Genomic DNA, 23,179 nt, shown 5'->3' with positions numbered 1-23,179 from the left:
AATGTGTTGAAATAAGATATGAAAACTAAAATGAAAAGTTTCCAAGAGGTACAACAAGCAGACTGCAAGAATGAAGAAAGTGCGACTTCAGTCGGTGCAGCAGAACAATGGTATGAGGACTAATAAATTAAGAATCGTGAAAAAGGAGTACCTATATGTGTTATTTTAAAACTCTTTTGGAGTGGAGAGCTCTATGGTGCTATCGTTTTGCAACATTGTGATGATCCAAAGGGATGATACAAACAAGTACTGTGAAGCGTTCGTGAGCTTTTTGAAAGATTAAAATGATGTAAATCTCTTGATAGACTATGCTTTGATTAATTATATTTGCAATTGATTTGAAAACTACCGTGAAACCAGATTCATTGATTTCGCCAGTTATCGGTGTGATCAAAATATTATGGAAGCTCAGAAATCACTGAACTGTCAAGAGCTCACTAAATACTATAAGAAGTATATTGTAATATCTTAAGGAAAGTAATTCTTGCTTCCAAAAAAATGGCAAATGACAGATTCATATTGGATGCGAGGAATAGGCCACACGCGATGTGGGAGATGGTTAATAGAGAAACTAACAAGTTAAAAATTAAAGCGGATGAGGATCTTGAGTCCCCTTCTTCCAGTGATTTCTAAATTTTTTGAAAAAGTAGTCCCAATCACAATTCTTAAACATTTTACTAAATATAACATTTTGTATAAAAATCAGTTTAACTCATCAACAGCCTAGGCAGTGTTTGAACTAATTGATACAATTTTATTTTTCAATTTTGACAAAAAACATCATACTGCAACTCTTTTCTGTGACCTATCAAAGGCTTTTGACTGTGTTGAACACAGAAAAATGTTAAAGAAATTAGAATTTATGGCTTTTCAGTTCACAGTTCAATATCTTCATATTTATCACATAAGAAACAAAAGGTTACAATTAAAAATAAGTCTTCGATAAAGTTTTCTTCCCACTGACAACTCAACGATCGTGGCGTTTCCAAGGCTCAGTGCTGGGTCCACTACTATTTCTAAATTACGTGAACGATTTTTCACCTAACCTAACTACATTATCTGTAGTTGTGTTTGCTGACGACACCACTATAAAAACAAAATCTCTTGATGATTTAGAGAATAAAATTAATCAAGCAACTGACGAAGCAGGGTAGTGGTTCTCAGCTACTGTTCAAAGAAAATAAAAGCCAATTATTAATATTCTCAACACTCCAATCGGCAAGCACGTATATTAATTTTAACCTAACTAATATTAAAGTAACATCGTCATGTACATTTCTTTGTTTAGTTGTGGATAATTCAATATCATGGAAAGAACACATTATGTATTCCTTTTAATGTATATTTTGTGACTTGTGAATGTCCATTTGATAGAAGAGGCCGTTATTGTGACACGAATGAATAACATACTTCATGTTTGTCTACATAATATTATGCAAGGTTATAGACAGCTCAGCCTCACGCTATAGATAGGATATACGGGCCAGCCAGTCTTCGGATATCTCTGCCACGCGCCTTGGCAGACCCGACTGGCGACTGAAGCCACTTTGGGGTTGTAAATACGCGTGCGGGCGGCGCGGGTCTGAATGCGCCACGACCACAAACTGGGATGCTCGCAGAGGCTTTGTTCAATGTGCGATGTTACGAAATCATATCCTGCTCGTCCGCACAGCACCTGCGTTCAATGTGCAGGTGGCCTACTGTTAGCACCTCATTCATGGCCTCATTCATGCACCTAACGTTCGCGCTGGCTGACCGAGTGAAAGATTATATAGCCTACACCGAACAATAGAAACAACTACAAAAAGCACACATTATTTCAGAACTTATCAGTAGGATAGAAACTTGCGCTTAAAATTCGTAATGTATCGTAGTGTACTCATTTCATCCAATATATAATCTTAAACATTATTTTTTTCTGTCCACAGCCAAATAGGGTTTTACATTTAACTCATTATACATAATTTAACTGACTATTACGTTAATTAACTGACTATTTCCCTTGGTTTATTTTCTACATTTTTAATAATATTTTGAATCATTGGTAGATTAATTCCATTTTCGACTTCCTTAACCTGTGCTTACTTTGGTTAGTCTTTATCTGGTCCTCCAACTTTATGCGATTATCAAGGCTTTGTCTGAGAGGGATATTATAACTACTATTGATCCAACTTTAAGACAAGAAAGGTCTCTACTACTGTATGTATTGTTTCGTGTATGCATAAATCCGATATCACTAAGTTACTATAATCAACAATTTGTTACGCAAAATATCAAGGTTTAAAGTAAAACCGTATTGAATTGTAAATTGTACAATGAAAAGAAAAGAAGATTCCAATGCGGTATTAATTTTATAAAACCATTCTACTTATATTTTGTAATAGTTTATTGTTTGTACGCGATTGTTTAGGTTAAAGTGAAGAGGGTGTATATGTTTTATGTGTTAATATATGGCAAGGTCAGTTCTTCCATAAATTGACGATTTGACTGTTACTATAAAATAATGTTTCCGTCAAAATAATTACACCTATAATTCTTTCGTATAGTGGTGTATGAGTTGAAAGATTCCATTACGTTGGTGTTTCATCGTCGTATAGAAATTATACGAGTATCTTAAAAATGATTACCTACATTTGGATAAATATCAGTTACAACAGTTAAGCACTAATCAAATCATTTTTTTTTACAATAGTTCTATAAAATCCAAGAAATAATACAACACATTATATGAAAATAATAATATTTACTATTTACTGTTAATTTTACTACATTTTTCTTTAGAAGCAGACAATTTGGCCTCTAAGTTTTTGTACCTATAATGCGATTAGTTTAACTGTGTACTCTACTTTATGAGACGTATCTGTAATAGCTATTTTATTTCACTTAACGTAAAGTGTAGTAAAATAATCACCTAAATTGAGATGTAATTAGTTTAAAATAACGGTTCCATTGAATTTGTATAAGAATTACTATATAGAAGTACACAATATACGTTATAGTTCACAAAATGGTAAATGGTATAATTTTAATGGTTTAAAAAAGTATACACTCTGCACATGTAATAAATAAAAGTGATATTTAAAGAAATAATGTTGTGATTTTCAAGGTACTTTTTCAACGAATCCATCGACGTAGAAGGGAGCGCCACTACTTTAAAGGTACGCTTGCAAAAACCTCGATTAACAAACATCTGATACCCCTCAACTGTGAAAGTGTCTTGGATACTGAAATAATAGCTACCTGATATGTCTATTCCTGTTTGAAAAAAATACTATACAGCTCCATCATATTACATCATTAATTTTTTTAAATATAAATTACAATGACTACAAGTCTACACTTTTAGACATATTTCTTTGAACAAGGAAATCTTAACATTGACGTCGGATATATAATTCACTGCAGCGAGAAGTGCTCATAAGAAAGCCTAGGAATTTGTGTGCGAAACGCGGGTAACATGAACGAGTTTTAACATGAATTGTAATCGTGCACCTTTAAAAAACCTTACAGCATTTGTGTTTTTTATTAACTACGATATTCCAAATGTTAAACCGTTTAACGGTTAATAGTTTATCGTAAAGAGGAGTAAAACTAATATTGTTTAAGAATATATTTAAGAATATGTTGCGTTCGAAGTCATTGGTAACTAACTGCTAGTAACAAAAAATATTATCTCCTGTCGTTCCTGGATCACTATTTGAACGAGTTTTAAAATATGTCGAAAGAAAGAGGTTTACTTATTTCTAACAAAACCTAAACCAACTTGATGTAATTACAACTGTATAAACTTTGTTGAATGTCTACACAAACTAATTCCAATTGACAAAAAACTTGTTCTCTATAACTTCATAGTAATAATATATACATGAAAGTACCATTTTAATAAAGTTACGATTTTTTAATATATGAAGAATGAGAAAAACAGACCAAACTACGTTATGTGATATTAAGGCAATAGATTGCAGGTGGTTCATCCCCCAACTACTGTTTTTGTTTGTGAAGGTAAATCTATTTTCAGAAATATGATGAGGACACACAGTAGCGTAGCCAGAAATATCGTTCGGGGGGGGTCCGAAACCGGGTGATCCGGGGGACGTTTTGTGTGTTATAGTAAATATCAGATTTACGTACAAAAACACGGGTCATTTAGAAAAACTGAAAATAATTCATTTCAGACCTAAGTTTTGGAGTTAGACTTTTTTATAACCGCCATTGTATCACATTTACATTGCATTATAACCCAAAAAATTTTGTCACACCAAGAGCCACTCACCCTGTATAGGTATTAGTCGGCGTTCAATTGAAAGATGTAGTATTACAATGATGTAAAACTTTTGATGCATAGACTATGTATTGATTGAGTATATTTGCAAGTCATTTGAAAACTACCATGAAACCAGAGTCATTGATTTCGGCACTTATCGGTGTGATCAAAAAATATTATGAGCCACTAAACCTAAGTCTAGTACAAGATTGATAAACCGAGTACTCTGTTAATTCTGAAAAGAAAACATTATGTATTCCCTCAATGTAGATTTTACAACTTGAGAATGTCCATTTGGTGGAAGAGGCCGTTATTGTGACACGAATGAATAACAAAATTCATGTTTGTCTACATAATATTATGCACGGGCTCAGCCTGATGCAATAGATAGGATATGCGGGCCCGCCAATCCGGATATCCCCGCCAGGCCTCGGCAGACCCGACTGAGCGATTGCTGAGACCACTTTGGGGTTGTAAATACGCGTGCGGGCGGCGCGGGCCTGACTGTGACACGACCACAAACCTCGAGGTGCAGAGACTCTGTTCAATGGGCGATGTTACACAATCATCTCCTGCTCGTCCGTGCAGCTGGCCTGCCTCAGTGGCGTACCGAAGGGGGGGGGGTCCAGGGGGTCCGGACCCCCCCCAAATTTTAAGACGTATTAAAAAATAAAGCATGGAGCAGGAGAAAAAAGGAGAGTTGTCTTTACTTTTGTCTACAAACATTAAATTAATTGATTTATTTAATTGAAGTGACCGTTGTTAAAAATATAATTGTCTTTTCGTTTAAATCATAAAGTATCAAACGATACTTTTGGGCTCGGCCTTTCGGATAGTGTAGTGTTATCACGGTATTTCTATAGGGCGCGGTCACGTGACGTCGCAAAGTAACGTGAACCGTAACATGGCGAACAGTTTAAATTAGCGACTACTTCGTTCAAATTCGTCTTGAGGACTTAAAATGACTGCTTAGAATTAAGTTACGACGTTGATTTTAGGTGTCAATAAACTGTAGACGTGTATATAATTATCGGAAAAAACATTTAAAAAATCACTTTCGGTCGGAAATAAAATACACCTGGAAAACTCTAATGATTAGGTAGAACTTCAACTACTTGGGACTTCAGTTATTGAGGTAAACGTGGTATTTTTGATTGAGTTAGGACGACGATTTTTGTTATCATTAAACTATACAATGTACCTATATAATTATCGAGAAAAAATCACTTCCGGTCGGTAAATACCGAAGAAAACTGTCTACAGAATCAAGTTTTGACGATTTAGGATTTCACTGGTTGAATGGTTGAGGTAAAAATGGTACTTATAATTTTGTTAGGACGTTTATTTTAGGTATTAATGCAACGTCGACTAATTATCGAGAAAGAAAACAATAAAATCACTTCTGGTCTGAAAATACCGAGGAAAAGCTCTACTGATTTCACTGGTTGAGTCGTTGAGATAAAAGTGGTACTTAGAAGTAGGATGTTTGAACATTGATTTTAGGTATCAATTGAACGCCGACTAATACCTATATAATTAATTATCAAGGAAAAGTTGGAAAAATCACTTCCGGTCGGATAATACACCGGAAAAAATCTCTACTGATAAGAAGTTCCGACTACTTTGGATTTCACTGACTGAGGTATTATTTCATTTTCCTTAGTATATTCCGATCGGAAGTGATTATTTTTGTTTTTTTTTCTCGGTAAATATATATTTATTAGTCGGCATTGAATTAATATCTGAAATCAATGTCCTAACATAATTATAAGTACCATTTTACCTCAACCACTCAACCAGTGAAATCCAAAATCGTCAAAACTTGAATCTGTAGAGAGCTTTTCTTCTGTATTTACCGACAGAAAGTGATTTTTTTCTCGATAATTATATAGGTAGTCGAGTATTAATGATAACAAAAATCGTCGTCCTAACTCAATCAAAAATACCACGTTTACCTCAATAACTGAAGTCCGAAGTAGTTGAAGTTCTACCTAATCATTAGAGTTTTTCAGGTGTATTTTATTTCCGACCGAAAGTGATTTTTTAAATGTTTTTCCGATAATTATATACTCGTCTACAGTGTAATGATACAAAAAATCGTCATTATAATTCATTCATAAATACCTCAATCAGTGAAATCAAAAGTAGCCGAACTTCTAATCAGTAGAGTTTTTGCGGTGCATTTTCCGACCGTTAGTTTGATCTGTACCCGAGCAACACTCGAAAATTGCCCTCCTTTTCTAAAGGGATTTCGACCGTCAGTGGCCCAATGTCCCCGCAGAGGTATTTCATTTTCTCCACAGAATATAGTTGTATCAACTATACGCTTGAGTGAAGCTCTGTTTTGTTCTTTTTCTTTCTTATCCAGTGAATCCAACATCACTTTGGTGCCTTCTATTCGGCCAGAATCGAACTTTGTGGTACTAGAGTTGCTGTGAGAGTTGTATTTGCCTATTACATCTTTCCACTTTCTATAAGGCGTAGTTACTAAAGCTCCATATTTTTGGTATTTACCTTTTACCAGTGAACTCATTGGCAAATAACACACAAAACGTCCCCCGGATCCCCCGGTTTCGGGCCCAAATTTTCGGACCCCCCCCGAACGAAATTTCTGGCTACGCTACTGGCCATTAGCCCTCTCTCATGCACCGCATCGTCCGCTCTGGCTGACCGAGTGACACAGATTATAAACACTGAATATTAAAAATAACTTCCGTGAGCATAAATTATTTCATAACTTATGAGAAGGATAACAATCTTTCACGTAAAATGCCTAATGAAGTGTACTCATTTAATCCAATATATTAATTTTTAACATTATTATTTTTTTACAGCCAAATAGATTTCTACATTTTAATCATTATACAGAATTTAACTGACTATTCCGTTAATTAATTGACTATTTCCTTTAGGGATTTTCTACATATTCAATATTTTGAATCATTGGTATTAATTCCATATTCGACTCCCCTAAAACTATACAGTACATACTTTGGTTAATCCTCACCAGCTCCAAACTTTCTGCGATTATCATGGCTTTATCTGCGAGGGATATTATAAGTACTATTGCTCCAACTAAGACAAGATTGATCTCTACTACTGTATGTATTGCTTTATGTAATATTGTAAATATGGATAGGATTAGTGGGAAACCGCCAAAAGATCAAACTATTTGGTACTTTATTTATTGGTATTAGGTAACAAGTAGCTGGAAAATGCATATAAGCTACAATAATACGTACGATATGATCTTATCTAATCCTAACAAAGTAGTCAGTGTATCACAACTTAATTAACTGGTTTTATGTGTCTTGTAACCTTGGTTGGGTTTTCAATTCTTGAAAAATCGTATATCAAACGTATATCAAACTGGATATAAAACTTAATTCATTATTTGTAATAGATAAAAGTTGAGAGAGTAACATAATAAAATATGTGCAATCTATGATTGCAAACATGTAATCTTTTTCCTCATTAAAAATATTTTACTGATATCACACTACAATTAACAATTTGTTACGCAAAATACTACGGTTACAGTAAAACCATATTAAATTGTAAATTTTGTAGTGAAAGGAAGATTCAAATGTGGTAATAATTTTAGAAAACCATTCAACTTATGTTTTGTGTTAGTTCGAACTCATTTTTTGTTGCGCCGTTCTATCGTTTATAACTAAGAGGGTGTAGATTTATTATATGTTGGGCCTAATAGATGACAAGGTAAGTTCTTGAACAAACTGAAGATAAAAACCTTCTATAAAGTAATGTTTTCGTCAATATAATACACCTAGAATTCCTTTGTATAATGGTGTATGAGGTTAAAGATGTTTCATCGTAGTATTGAAATTATACGAGTAACTTAAAAATAATTAACATTTGGGTAAATATCAATTACATTAGTTAAGTACTAATCAAACTTTTAATTTAAAAGTAATTCTATAAAATCCAAGAAATAATATAACACAATATACGAAAATAATATTTCCTATTTACTGTTAATTTTACTAAATTTTTCTTTAGAAGCAGACATTTTGAAGTTTTTGTACCTATCTTAAATAGCTATCTCATTTCACTTAACGTAAAGTGTAGCGGAGTAGTACCGTTAGAGGGAGGAGTGTAGAGCCAGGCGACTGTAATTTACTGTCGACAGTAGGAGGAGCCAGCAGCCATCGCAAACTTGTATCCCTCCATGACTGCCCCCTCCTCACGATTCGGCGTTGACGGAATGGGCTCTTTTCGACGTTGGCGGAATGGAGCTGATTCGGCTCTGGCGGATTGGTATGAATTCGGAGTTCGCGGACAGTTGAAGATTCTACTTTAAATTTTCCTATAGCACCGATAAATTCTATTATTCGTCCGTCAACATCGAAGAGTTTCTACATCAGTCCGTGAGCTCCGAATTTATTCGACTCTATAGGAATCTTTAATTTTCGCCTCTAAAAGACACATGAGTCCGCCAGGACCGAATAACGAGACAGTCCGCCAACTCCGAATCCTCCTAGATTCCGTGAGTGGCGAAAAGTAGAATCGTCCGTGAGCCTCGAATATTTTATGTCTTAGTCCGATAGCTCCGAATAATTTGCTCTCCAGTCCGTGAACGTCGAATCATTCGGAGCTGACGGAAAGTATCGTTTTCGGTCTTGGCGGACGAATTCACTATTCGGCCCTGGCGGATTCGGTCCTCACGGACTCCACCCATTCCACCATAACAAATGTATTTTTGTTATTGTCTATTTGACATTGGTAAATTGAAACAGAAAGTAAAAATATACATTAGGTGATGCCATTTTATGCAAATAACTTTTATTACCACATTTGCTACAAACCTAATGTTGAATATTACTGATATTTTAATAAAACTAATATCTTAAAAACCAAATTAAATATAATTCCAATAACAACAACAAAACCAGTGAAATATTTCACTACATCTTATTTACTTTTATATGTTATACCTCATACCTATAAGACACTGTAACTTTAAATATCAAATTATTCAAAGCTCTAACATCAATCATTCTAACATTCACAAATTTAAGATGAGGATTTATATGTATATTGTACTAATCACTATTTACCCTCTTAGTCATACCTTTCTAATTTAAAGTTTTAAAATTAAGCTGTTTATTACTGAAATTCACAACAATGTGAATAAAGGTTAGGAAGTTTGTAGCAAACTTTATGTGAAACACATTAACACAATAAAAGTAACAGATTTTTTTGATAAATACTTGACCTTGACTTTAAAGAAAATGAGTCATTCAGTGGCAACAGCGATCATTGCATTATTATTTTCCTTTTTTGAGAAATTTTCGTTTTTGAGAACACCCAGAAATCACATGGACCTAAGTCAATACTGTAGAAACGCTGTGTTTCACTAAAAGGTGCTGAATAAGATTTGACCAATATGCTGGTGCATTGCCAATTTGGAAAGATGCAGTCACAGCCTGATCATAATTGAAGCCATTTCCTCGCATTGCTTCTTGTAGAGTGTTGGGTCATAGTCATAAACCTATCTATACCTTGGCATTAGATTAGTAATATCTTTTATGGAAACTTCCTGGTTGTTATTTAACGACTCCAGACTTTTTAACTTGTCAATGTAGTTATCACACTTTGCTAAACCATATTATTCACAGTAAAGTTGCATTATTGCACACACTAAAAGCAGCTGATAACAATATTTCACATTGTTTTTGTTTTCATGACTCGTGAATGCTGAGTCGTGTTTTCTGTTAGTGATTAGAATCATTTTTTTTATTTCTGTTTGATAATTTGATTTCATTTGTAATTATTACAACTTAACTGTTTACTACAAATAGTCTTATGTTTATTTTTAAACACAATAGGGAAGTCTATATTTGACGTAATTATTACTACAAACATTGTCTTGGATCTCAGAATAGTCAATTTAGTATTCCTGAAATTGTGTTTAATACTTTTTGTGAAATTTTACTATTACAGATTTTTGTAAATCCCATTCAGGTTTAAATGGAGTTTTAAGACATATTGAAATAAATTAAGTTCAAGCAATTTGTAAAATGACAAAAGTATGTATTTCTGAAATATATTTTGTAAGTTAGAAACACTAATAAAACTTGATATAATAGTTTATTTGTAATTTAAATACTTTTACTACATCAATAATAAATACAAAGCCGTATTTAAATACATAACATTAAAAAAAATAATATAAATGATTTTAAAAAGCATTTTGTATGTTTTATTTTATTTCTAACAAATACATACAATTATAATTTTTGTTTTACTGGTAAGTTGTTCTCAATGTTATGATTGACCAGAATTTATAAAGAAAACATTAATTAGTTCAAATAAGTTAATAATATTTTATTTATAGCCACACATTTTTGTTCAAAACCAAAGGCAAGTATAGAGGAACAGCGCGGAATATACATTCAAGTGGAAAGAATTAATAAGCACATTTAATTTTTACAAACCTGTAACATCTAATGAGAGTGAGCCATAGTCATATATCTGCCGGTGTATATGTATGCAGGACAGATAAAACATAGAAACCACTAAGACCAACCTGGAAAACAAATTTAAATTTATTATAATTTATAGGTATATTAAATGAGGTACACTGTAACAGTTTCACTAATAATTCTATAGAAGTAAATGTTTAGCCACAGTCAAACATTAATTTCTGTTCTAACTCTTACAATTTTTTAAACTGAATAACCTTATGTTAGTACCTTTAGAATAAATCAATGACTAAGAAAGATCAGGAATCAAAAGTAATATTTATCCAGTATTATACTGTGTTTAATAATACAAACACTTAGTTATCAGAAAAGTAGGCATGTGCTGCTACGAGATTGCCAGTAGAGTGAAACTAATTTAATAAGTTGTAATAGATCTGAGACTTGCCTAAGTCTTAAACGCTGATTGTACATCTTAAACACATAATAAGATAATTAATTGTGCCTTTCAAATTATCTTATTTTGTTCATCATACACTTTTTTACATTTATGTGCAGCAAGCAATATTTGTCTGTAATTAGGTAAACATTAAAAAATCAATTGATAACAATTTATTTGAAACAAATTACAATAGAGAAATGTTACCTCTGCATGGTCTGGGGGTCCTGAGTGCGGATTATTAGGTAACACAGTGCTGGCAACCCCGCCAAGTGTACGGCTTGTCTGCAAAATTGGTATAGCTCAGTATTTTTATCATATTGCAACCACTTCAAACAAGGCAAGGAATACAATAGTGTACTCTAATACAGTTAATTCTACAAAATAAATCTCAAACTCCAGCTGACGGATTATGCTTAAGTTTTTATAAAGTGAATTTTTGAGTCTTTGAAATCATTGTATGTAATTTTTATCCCAGGAAACGTCTTGTCTTATTTGAAATAATAATTAAATAGCCAATGTGTTACAAATTTTAACATTATGCTTAACCCTCGATTTGGAAATAATTGGTTATCTGCCTAATAAACTCCGCCTCATTTTGGTAATCAATGTATATCCAACTCATGAACATGCACTCTCTTAACCCTTTAAGTGCCAACGTCCAATTTTACCGGACAACAAAAGGTGTCTGAAAAGTGCCAACGTCCGATTTTACCGGACGACAAAAGTTGGCCGAAAAGTGCCGGCGTCCGATTTTACCGGGCGTTCGGGAAAAAGTCACAAAAAATTGTAACCTTTAATATTTTTAAATGTTATATGTACTTTCAAAGGAATTTTCATCAAGCTTAAGTGTGTTTGTATAGTTTTTGTGTTTATTTTACAAACTTTAAATTATGAAACTTCGTAATCTCCTCAAGACTATCAACGACAATAACTATCAATATTTTTCTAAGGGAGAACCGACTTATTGGTCTACTGATCCCTTAAAAATTCCTGATTTGCTTGATTTCTTCGTGACTAAAGGTATTTCCCAAACGTACACACGTGTAGAATCTTGTCTTGATCTATCCTCAAACCATTCTCCATTGATCTTCACTTTAAGTTCATCTGCCATTACTATAGAGGGTCCACTGCGGTTAAGTTCTAAATATACTGACTGGGACCAATTTCGATCTCTTCTTGATGAAAACTTGCATTTACACGTTTCCTTGAAGACAAATGGTGAAATAGATGAAGCTGTTGAATTGTTTAACAGGACAGTCCAGAAGTGTGCTTGGCAATCAACGCCGTATCAACGAAATGGAACCACTAATGGCCTGAACTACCCTCTTAGCATCAAGAAAAAGATTGCTCAAAAAAGAAGACTTCGTAGGATTTGGCAAAATTCCAGGAATCCTCGTGATAAAAACAACTTCAATAGAGCGGCGCGGGATTTGAAACATTTGTTATCTAACTTCAATAATGAAAGGTTTCAGGTTTTTACTGCAAGTCTAACTCCTACAGAAGACACGAAATATTCAATGTGGAAAACTACTAAACACATGACTAGTCCAAGAGTGCCGATTCCTCTGATTATCTTGCCAGGTGGTGGCTGGGTCAAGAACAACAAGGAGAAAGCTGAAGTATTCGCTACCCACTTACGCGATGTGTTCAAGCCCAGTGACTCAGCTCAAGCTCCTGACCCAGAAATTGAATACTTATTAGAATCACCTACCCAACTATTACTTCCTGTTCAGCCCTTTACTCCCTCTGAAGTAACTGAAATAATTGTGAAACAATTGAAGCCGTACAAAGCTCCTGGGTATGACCTCATTACAGGAAGGATTTTAAAAGAACTGCCGAGGAAAGCTATTATGTTTTTGACTTTTGTCTTCAACGCAATATTGAGAATTGAGCATTTTCCAGCACAGTGGAAATTATTGGAAATTGTCATGGTAGCTAAACCTGGGAAGCCTCCACATCAGGTTAGTTCTTATAGGCCCATAAGTCTATTGCCTGTGACTTCAAAAGTTTTTGAGAAGCTTTTTCTAAAACGATTTCAGCAAGTTATTGATAGCGGCAACCTTATCCCCAACCATCAGTTTGGTTTCCGCCAGAAGCACTCTACCATTGAGCAGATTCATCATGTGGTCAATGTAGTGAAGGAAGATCTGGAAGCAAAAATATACTGCTCGGCTGTTTTTCTTGATATCAGTCAGGCTTTTGATAAAGGTTGGCATGAGGGTCTCCTCTATAAATTAAAACTACTTGTTCCTCATTCTTTCTTTAATGTCATCAAGTCCTATTTGTCAAACAGGTTTTTTCGAGTCAAATTTCAAGACGAATACTCCGACCTCCACAAAATTGAGGCGGGCGTTCCACAAGGCAGTGTATTGGGTCCCATCTTCTACACCCTCTTCACATCTGACATACCTGTACGAGCCGATGTCACCATGGCCACCTTTGCTGATGATACCGCTATACTAGCCTCTCATGAAGTCCCAGGAACTGCATCCCAACGACTACAATCTGAGCTGGATGACTTGTCGGAGTGGCTTGTGAGATGGAGGGTGAAGGTTAATGAAACCAAGTCCACTCATGTAACTTTCACAACAAGGCCTGCTAACTGCCCACCTGTCTCTCTTAATAATGTCCTCCTCCTCCAATCTGAAGAAGTGAAATATCTGGGTATGCATCTAGACCGAAGACTAACTTGGCGTTCTCATATCTGGCACAAAAGATTATTTTTAAACTCAAATTTCTTAAAAAATATCCTGGCTTTTAAACAAGAGGTCGACATTATCATTAAGAAATAAGTTGTTAGTATACAAGGTGATTTTGAAACCTGTTTGGACTTATGGTATACAGCTTTGGGGTACAGCCAGTAACTCCAACATCGAAATTCTCCAACGTTTTCAGTTTAAAGTCCTTCGGAACATCCTGGAAGCTCCGTGGTATATAACTAATCAATTAATACATCAAGACACCAAAATTCCCACAGTAAAAGAGGAAATAACTCGCTACAGCAAGAAGTACCAAGACAAGCTGTATTCTCATCCGAACTACCTTGCGATGAACCTGTTGGATAATAGTGCGTCAGTTACACGTCTGAAGAGACACTCAATCCTGGACTTACCTCTTAGGTTCTAATTTCAAACTTTCTTGTTTATTTGTGTTAGCTCTATCGCTGGATAGAGTCTAACTCGTGTTAATTTATTATTTTATCTAATTTACTTATTGTTCTAAGAATGTCTGAACAGATTGTAAATAAAATTGTCAAAAAAAAATATATAAACATTTTTGGTTGCCATAGCTACCGGAAACAATGTGACAATAGTTTCTTAAAAGTTGTATAACTCACTCATTATTGAAGATAACAATATAAATTTTTCGAGATTTACAGACAATTGCATACACTTTCCAGTGATATGGACAAAGAAAAGGATATGATTTTTTGTCATAATAATTTGGTTGAAAAATTAAATAAAAAACATTTGGAATTGTTTTAGATAAGTCCATTTTTGGTATTCCTAAATTTAGTCTTATGGTAAATTTGTTATTTTATGTGAATTAAACAGAGTTTTTAGAGAAAAATAATAAAAGAATCATGTTGATAGCTTATTAAATAATCAAACTGTGGATTTTTTACTAAAACCTTGCAAAATGCCTTTAAAAGGGCTGGCACTTTTTAGGTACACCCACTAGAAAAATACCTGGCACTTTTCAGTATTCCCACTCAATAAATACTTAGCACTCAAAGGGTTAACTTTGTTATAGTATGAATTATAAACATCAACATGATTTAAGAATTATTATAAATGAAGAAAAATTATTTTTGTTTTTTAATAAAATCATGAAAGTTTTGTAAAATATGTAAAATTTCTATACATTTCTCGAACTAAATTACTACAATTTTATTCTACATTACAATTTAAGTGAGTATGGATAAAATAGTAATGTAAATGTAATAATGTAGTAATAGTAAATGTTATTAAAACAATACTTTTCCAATATAGTTTATTTTTTGGACAAGGCAAATCTTTACAAAAAATGCTGGAAACTAGCATATGTCATAGAAACTGCTTCAAAACCTAAGCTTTCAGAAAATATGATACATTGTTTAATTTTTAATCATTTAAATACAGTTATGTGAGTTTCAATTGTGTAAAACATAATATGATAAAAGTTTCACTAAACACAACTGCTTTTAGATCCCTCAATATTTATAGTACAAATTAAAAAATTATGCATATATTTTTTTATTAAATAAAAGATACACACCAGTTTAGAGTTTCATTCCAGCTTATTTTCAAAATGTCCTCCGATCTCTATTATGCAGGCTCTGGCTCTCTTTCGTATTCCTCCAAAAGTCAGTTATGGCTTAGCTTTTCCTTTAATTTTTATGCTGCAACTTGGTTCCTATTCAAAAGTTCCTCTTCGTTATTTAAAGGTGTTGCAGATGCCTCAAACTTAAGAAATCCCCAAACAAAAAAGTTCATGGGGTGAGATCAGATTTTGCAGGCCAAGGTACAGGACTGCCTACCTGTCCAAAATGGGTAGATAACATTTAGCCAATTTTGGACGCCAATGGTACAGTGAGGAGGAGCACCATCTTGTTGATAAATAAAATCTTGGCTGTGTATAGGGTCGAACACATTCAACATTTGAGGCAAATTGTGTTGTAAAAAGTCAAGATACATATCTCTAGTTAAACTTCCCTGAAAAATGTAAGGTCCCAACGATCATCAATCACATCTGCCAAAAATTAATATTAAATTTTCTCTAAAATGACTGCTCTCTTGCAGCTTTTGGATTTTCAGTATTCCAAAAGTGCATATTGCGAAAGTTAAATACCCCTTGACTTGTAAAAAAAAGACTTGACTTGTCTGTCAATAAGATTTTTATGAAAAAATTATATTGTTCAATGTCAGAATTTAATAAATAGCGACACAAGTTTCGTCTAACAGCATAATAATTAGGTTCAAGTCTGTGCATTTTTGTAAAATGATAAGAGTAAAATTTCTCCTTTTACAAAACTTTCAAAATTATACTTTTACTCACGCCGAAGTCACCTGCAAGATCCCTGCTACTAATCTCCAGGTCTTATCTAACTTTGTACAATATTTATTCTACTGTGTTCAAATCCAATGCTGCTGCCCCCGACTCACTCGGCTCCTTGTGCACAGATCCATGTTGCACCAAACGCTGATGCAGCTTTGTAAGTACTTGTTGTGTACTGGCAACTAGCCGAACAGGGGGGACAGTGTACTCCCTTTCAGCCACATTAGCATTGCCATTACAGAAAGCAAACACAAAATACATTTCTGCATATTCCTGATTTGTAAACAAAATACTGAAATCACACATATAGGAGGACATTTTAATAAACTAGAATGAAACTCTAAACCGGTGCGTAACTTTATTTAATATAAAAAACTATGTCTGATTTATTAATTTGTACTAGGGATCTAAAAGCAGTTATGTTTTGCTAGCGAAATTCTGATCATGTTGTTTTACACAATTGAAACTCACATAACTATACTTAAATGATAAAAAATAAAACGACGTATCATATTTTCTGAAAGCTTAGGTTTATTAGTAATGGTAAATGATTTGACATCTCAGTCATTATGAAAGCTGTAATGAGACTTTGTCAATGATCTCGCAATAAAAACTGTTTATTGATTGATTGATTAACAGAATAGATCCAATAGTCACAATTATGTGCAGCATGTATTGTGCACTATCATGTTTACTTCTGACCGTTCTGGTCTGTCAGGTATATGCTTGATGTTTTCTCACAAAACTTATTCTGCTGTGGCTTTGGTGAATTCATTGCTAAACATTAATTAGTTCTATATTTTGTTTGAATGATTAACATTTGTCTTTCTGACACGTGAAGAGAAGGATAGAGTCCAATCCTCGAACAGTAGTGCTATATTTTTGTAAAATACCACAATGTTAAATGTCAAAAACTCTACTATCTGTTCAGTCTTGCTTTTAAATAACACAACAACTATTGTTTTATTAGAAACTAAACAAAATTTACTATGTAATAACTATCTCAAACTATCCCTATTTAAAATTTATAATATACATCATGTAATGTATAATATTTACTATGCAATATGTAATATTTTTATTTTCTGTTTTTTTAACCCTTTACATGCCAATGTTAGTCTTGAAACATCTGTATAATTTTACTTGCTTGAACAATTTTTTTATGAAAGAGTAAACACAATTTCTTTACATTTTATGTTATTTCTTTTCTCTACGACTAATCTCTCTGTAAAAAAATAAAAAATTGGCTCTCATTTACTATATACCACCATATACATACATTTACATCTAATACACTCTTAATTATCTGCGACCTATTTAATGTTTGATTTTCATCTATTTGAATCACTTCCAGTCACAGTTAATTAATTCGGCTTTAAAACAAGATTCTACTGTACATCTAAATGACTAACTTTAAAATTATATTGTATTCACTAAATTTGCTGATTGCATAAATTACACATTCACCAAGAAAGAGAACCACAAAAACATAATTTTGCACTGTAATGCAACTTTTTTTACATCAAAATAATTTCTTGGATGTAATTAAAATATTGCACTCTACATCTTTGTGCAAATTTAAGTAATTTCACTAAAATTTAGATTGAAGCAGTTAAAGGTATGAACTTAATCTAATGTTTGGTTTTGACCCAAAACTCTAAACACTCACCTGCCAAAAGCAAAATATCCCATGACCACACCCACAACCAAACCAAAAGCATGGCGGACCTCTGGCTTTGTGCGTGAGGGATGCAAAATATGTCTGAATAGTGGTGCCAAAACTACAGCCACCACTTGAGTTACTGTGAAATTTATCTGAAACATACAGTTCGACTTCTTTTAATTTTGAAAACTTAGCAACAGATTTAGTTACTTATGTTTATTTATAATATTTAAAGCTTTTACAATAACTAATCATTCAAGATAAATTACATCATCAAGTCCACTGTAATCTCTTTCACAAGATATGATCAAACTAGTTATAATATAGTTACTCAAATGCTTTTCACTTGTGCTAAGAGTTGGACTTTGAAGATTTATTATACAGAAAATAAATATGAGTCATTCCAGTATTATAGTTACAATATATGTGTTTAACTCTGCAACTGAGAAAAGCCTGATATTGGATATTTTACTTGTATTATAGACGGCAGCTATGTTTTTCGTTACTATGCCATTAAAATATGCTCTAAAAGTATCAGTAGTTATACCCAATGTCCATTCTATCTGTGAAAATAATAACATTTCTGATAATTTTAAATAATCCATGACATGTCTGTATGTTTACTATAGTATAGTTACATAAGTATCTGTTTACGTTCTCACATACTGCACCAACTGTGCACACTGTATGAGTCAGCTGTTATTCTACCAATCAGATATCAGATTTTTGAAACACATTCTGCATAAAAAATATGCTCTCTATGAATGTTGCAACTCGTCATGGTGTTTTGAAGCTCTTCATTATAAGTAAATCACTGAGATGCAAACCACCAATACATGTTCAGGAACATGTGAAAGTCACAAGGAGCTGAGTCTAGGCTGTATGGAGGACGATCAAAAACACCCTGTTTAAACTTAGCCAAAAGTTTGTTTTCTGATCAACCTGTGTGGGGGCAAGAGTTGTAATGCACAAACATAACATCAATTTACTTTTTGTGAAAATGACATGTCATTATGATGTTCGGTTTCCTGCCGCCAAAAGGAAGTGATGTCCCTGAAAAGGAGGCCACTCTGTCCCTAGTATTTGTTATCAGGCTATATAAGTGGTTTAGATTAAGTTTGAGGTCTTCTATTTGTTTTTGTACATAAATATTACTTTAGACAGAGATTTTACATTGATTTTTCTGTTTACATAAAAGCTTCAAAAATAAACAATGCGGTTTATCTGACAGACTACAGATTATAATCGAACATTAAATTTGAATACTTCACTTAACTCTAAATGTAATTCTTTGAAAGAGTGAGTCTTCACAGTGCCCCCATTTACTGTAAACAAGTAGGTGTCAATGAATCAACGCTTTTCTGGTTTACCACGTTCATCCATCTCTTCTTACCTTACCCATCACTTTACAACTAAGCAAAGTGTCTCCATTCAAGCTGTCCACTATACTGTATTCTGACTTATATAACAATTAGTCCAATGTTGAGGCATCCCAGTGGAGGCATTCTCAATCGCCAAGACTGAAAAAGGCTAGACAAGTGCAGTCGAACATGAATGTTATGCTCACCATATTCTTCTATTTTAATCGCATAGTGCATCATGAACTCTTGCCATAAGGTCAAAGGGTCAATAAGGAGTACTACCTTCATGTTCAATGCCATTTGCATGAAACAACCCGAAAGAAATGGCTAGATTTGTGGCAAAACAATTCATGGCTTTTGCACCATGACAATACACCTGTGCAAACTTCATTGTTTAGTTGTGAATTTCTGGACAAAAACAGTACTGTAATGATGCCCTAGCCATATTCTCCAGACATGGCTCAGTATGACTTTTTTCCAGAAATAAAGAGAAACTTAAAAGGCCATTGCTTTACAAGACATAAAATTGCATCACTGAAAGTGCTAAAGGAATTAGAAGAAGCATTGGCATAAGTGCACAATATATACTGGGGATTATTTCGTAGGTGACAACATTTATGTAGACAATTAAATATTTGTTAAAAATATGAAAATTCCCATTACTCTTTGAACGCAATTTTTAATGACTTTTTACTCAATGTAGACTGGTTCAATGTTTTTATCTTTTTATCTGTCAGTGTGAAGTTCTCAAAGTTTATGGAGAAACTAATTTATTACTATGAACTGGCATTTCCTATCCAGAAAACAAAGAAATGCAAGGCAATCCCACCTTCATGGATGATGAGGTTAGGGCAAGTGATGTTGTGACAAGGAAGTTATTTGTCAGAGCTAAATCATTTAATACAGAAAAGAGCTGAAATGAATACAAAGCTTATCTCAAATGTCATAAAAAATTAATCCTATTAGAAAAAAAGAACCAATTGTAAATTAAATAAATAATTCTACTAATATCAAAAAAACATATTGGCATATTATAAACTCAGAAACAAAACCAGCTCCTAACCATAAAACCATCTGTCTGCTGCCAATGATCAAATTATTTCAAATCCAATGGATATTGCAACAGAATTCAATCACTACTTTGTTAATGTACCTAATATTATCTCAAACCAACTTGACTCATTAAAGCTACTTGATATTTTACTGGCTTAAGAACAACAAACTTTCATTAAATACCTCAAAAACACCAATACTTAACTTTCACTTTATCAGAAATACAGTTGAATAAATAGAAATAACATTCTTCTGAAAATAAACGTCCTCTAAAACTTGCAAAATTTCTTGGTTTTATTTTTGATGTCAATTTGAGTTGGGAAAATCACATCAATCAATTGGAAAAGTAAATTCAGCATGTTATGCGATTAGACAAATTAGAGATCTCACTGATCTAAGAAAGGGAAAAAATGTTTATTTTGAATCTTTACTGCAGTATGGTATTGCTTGCTGGGACATGTCACCGTTTATAGAAAAAAGTTTTCCAGGCTCAGAAAAAAGCAATTAGGGTTTTAAGTAATTTAGACTTTAACCAATCATGCAAGAACCATTTTAAAGATCTTCGAATTTTGACAGTGAGGGGTGAATATATAATGGAAATCCTGTTTGAAACTTACAAAAGTGTGTAAAGCAAAATCTCATTTCCCAACATAATTATTTTGCATAGAGCATTAATACTATTCCAGACCCAATACACAAAACTACCCAGTTTAAACAACTATTTTCTTATAACAGCCATATATTTTTTCAATGAATTAACAATAGCATGGAAGCATATTCCAACATAAAATTCTTTCAAAAGTAATTTAACCCTTTGGGTGCCAAGGGCCGATATTATCGGCTCACTATATTTAACCAAAGCGTGCCAAGAGCCGATATTTTCGGCCCTTTACGTTTAACCGAAGTGTGCCAAGAGCCGATATTTTCGGCCCTTTACGTTTAACCGAAGTGTGCCGAGAGCCGATATTTTCGGCCCATTACGTTTAACCGAAGTGTGCCGCGGGCCGATATTTTCGGCTTTGCGATTATATTATTTTTTTAAATCATATAGTAAGCGAATCTTCATAACGGATACATCAAACGAAAGGGGAAGAGTTACTTAACAAATTGATATATAATTTGTTATAGTATAAGGTCCACGACAGTATGTGTCAAGTGCACCCGGGGTTGCCACCTTGACTGTCTCCCCCGCCACGAGTGTAAATAGACTGAACGTTTATGTAACAATGTATATATTTTATATAGAGACATTTCTTTGCATAGTTGTTTATAGACTTAGTAACATTTTTCAATAGGCCTATGCTATAGACTATAGGCACTAAAAAATAGTAAGTGATTGAAGATTGGACTTTTTCTGCCTTTCAATAACTGAGGGTGAGTAAAAGCAAATAATATAAAAAATAGGCTATTTGTCATGATTTTATTTTTTTTGAACATGCATTAGGGTCCTAACCAATGTTTTTCAACCATCTCAATGCTAGTTTAATAAATATAGTTTTGTTTAGAAAAGTCCTTACAATAACATGCCCTTACATTACATTGTCAATATTTTAGCATTTTAGTCCAAATGTAAAGTTTTATTAAAAATCTTATAAAACTTTTATTTCTCAATATTTCTTTCTGAAATTTTCTATATTGGTTCATAATTATACATACTAATGTAAAATGTAACATATGTTTACATAAATAGTATAATAATGTAAGTTTTCTAATAAAAAAAATAAAAAATAAAAAAAGAATTTTATTTATTTTTTTTTTTTTTTAGTTTACTTATTTATATTTTTGGATATTATCATAAAAATTTGTTATTACATAACAGTATATTTCATAACCTACAAAACAAAACAAAAATTGTCCATTTATCAGTATTATGATAGGAGTTATACAATTTTTAGTCTAACATAACAAAATAGCTGTTTTGTGCTTGGCACACTTGGCTGTTATAGGCCATTTACCACTGGCACTCAGGAAACACCCACAGCTCACATGCATGGCATTACTCAAAACGAATCTTGAAATTTGCTTGGCATCCAAAGGGTTAACTAAATTTTGCTGGAAAATGAAATACATACATTTGATGATTATAGGCTGGATTCACCCAGAACTTGGTAACAGTGTACATATCGACTCCATGATCTACCATACTTAAAATTATTTTGAAAATTTATTATATCTGTAAGATTAAATTTATTTATTTTAGTACTTAGGTTTCTTATCTATTTGACAGCCTTATAACATCATAACATGTTCTCTTGGGCTAATAAAATTATTTTATTTTATTTCAAAATACCTCGTAATTATAAATGTAACATATTAGTAACATAACATAACCATATTAGTATGGTTAGATTTATAACAACCGCATACTTTATCATGTGTTGTAAATCTTTATTTCTACTATCATGTGTTGTAAATCTTTATTTTTATTATCATGTGTGAATACTCTAAATTGTTTACAATGTTATTGGTTGATTAAAAAGAATGTTATAAGAGTGTTAATAAATTGTACTAGATAAGCTCAAGGATTAATTTAGCTTAATATGAAATTATATAATGTTATGTGGTACAGCAATTTCTAGTAATCTATATATTTTCTTGAAGATTAAAGTAAGGAGCTAATTTCACCTCGCTAAAAAGAAACTTACTAATTTTGCAAATTGGAAATGTAAACTTAAACTAGTTCTTGAAGACAAAATAGTACTAAGATTTGCCATATCATGGTTTTGGGCATGTCCATGGTAACTCACGTTACATTTCAACATGGGTCCTAAGTTATTTGTTGAAACATTTTAATTTTTAAAGCATAATATTAAGCAAAAATATCTTGCAGTATTAAGCAAAAATTATAATACACATTGGCCAGATTTCAACTTCCTGAGACTAATAATTAAGGTAATAATAATTCTCTAGTTTCGG

At 33.0% G+C, this 23,179-nt stretch overlaps 1 protein-coding gene across 2 annotated transcripts in view; it reads right to left on the bottom strand.

The window, feature by feature from the left end:
* The window catches only part of LOC124362608 (lysophospholipid acyltransferase 6), an 89,718-nt gene that overhangs the window by 60,334 nt on the left and 6,205 nt on the right, over positions 1-23,179 (bottom strand). For both annotated transcript variants that reach the window (XM_046817259.1, XM_046817260.1), the window contains exons 2-4: positions 17,856-18,001; positions 11,354-11,431; positions 10,723-10,814 (exon numbers count right to left, since the gene is read on the bottom strand). In XM_046817259.1, the coding sequence (XP_046673215.1) occupies positions 10,723-10,814; positions 11,354-11,431; positions 17,856-18,001 (316 nt within the window). The remainder of the gene's footprint in view (positions 1-10,722; positions 10,815-11,353; positions 11,432-17,855; positions 18,002-23,179) is intronic.

This window comes from Homalodisca vitripennis, chromosome 5, assembly GCF_021130785.1.
Source record: "Homalodisca vitripennis isolate AUS2020 chromosome 5, UT_GWSS_2.1, whole genome shotgun sequence".
NCBI lineage: Eukaryota > Metazoa > Arthropoda > Insecta > Hemiptera > Cicadellidae > Homalodisca > Homalodisca vitripennis.
Note: the sequence above shows the minus strand (reverse complement) of the source record. Positions and strands in the feature narration are given on the sequence as shown.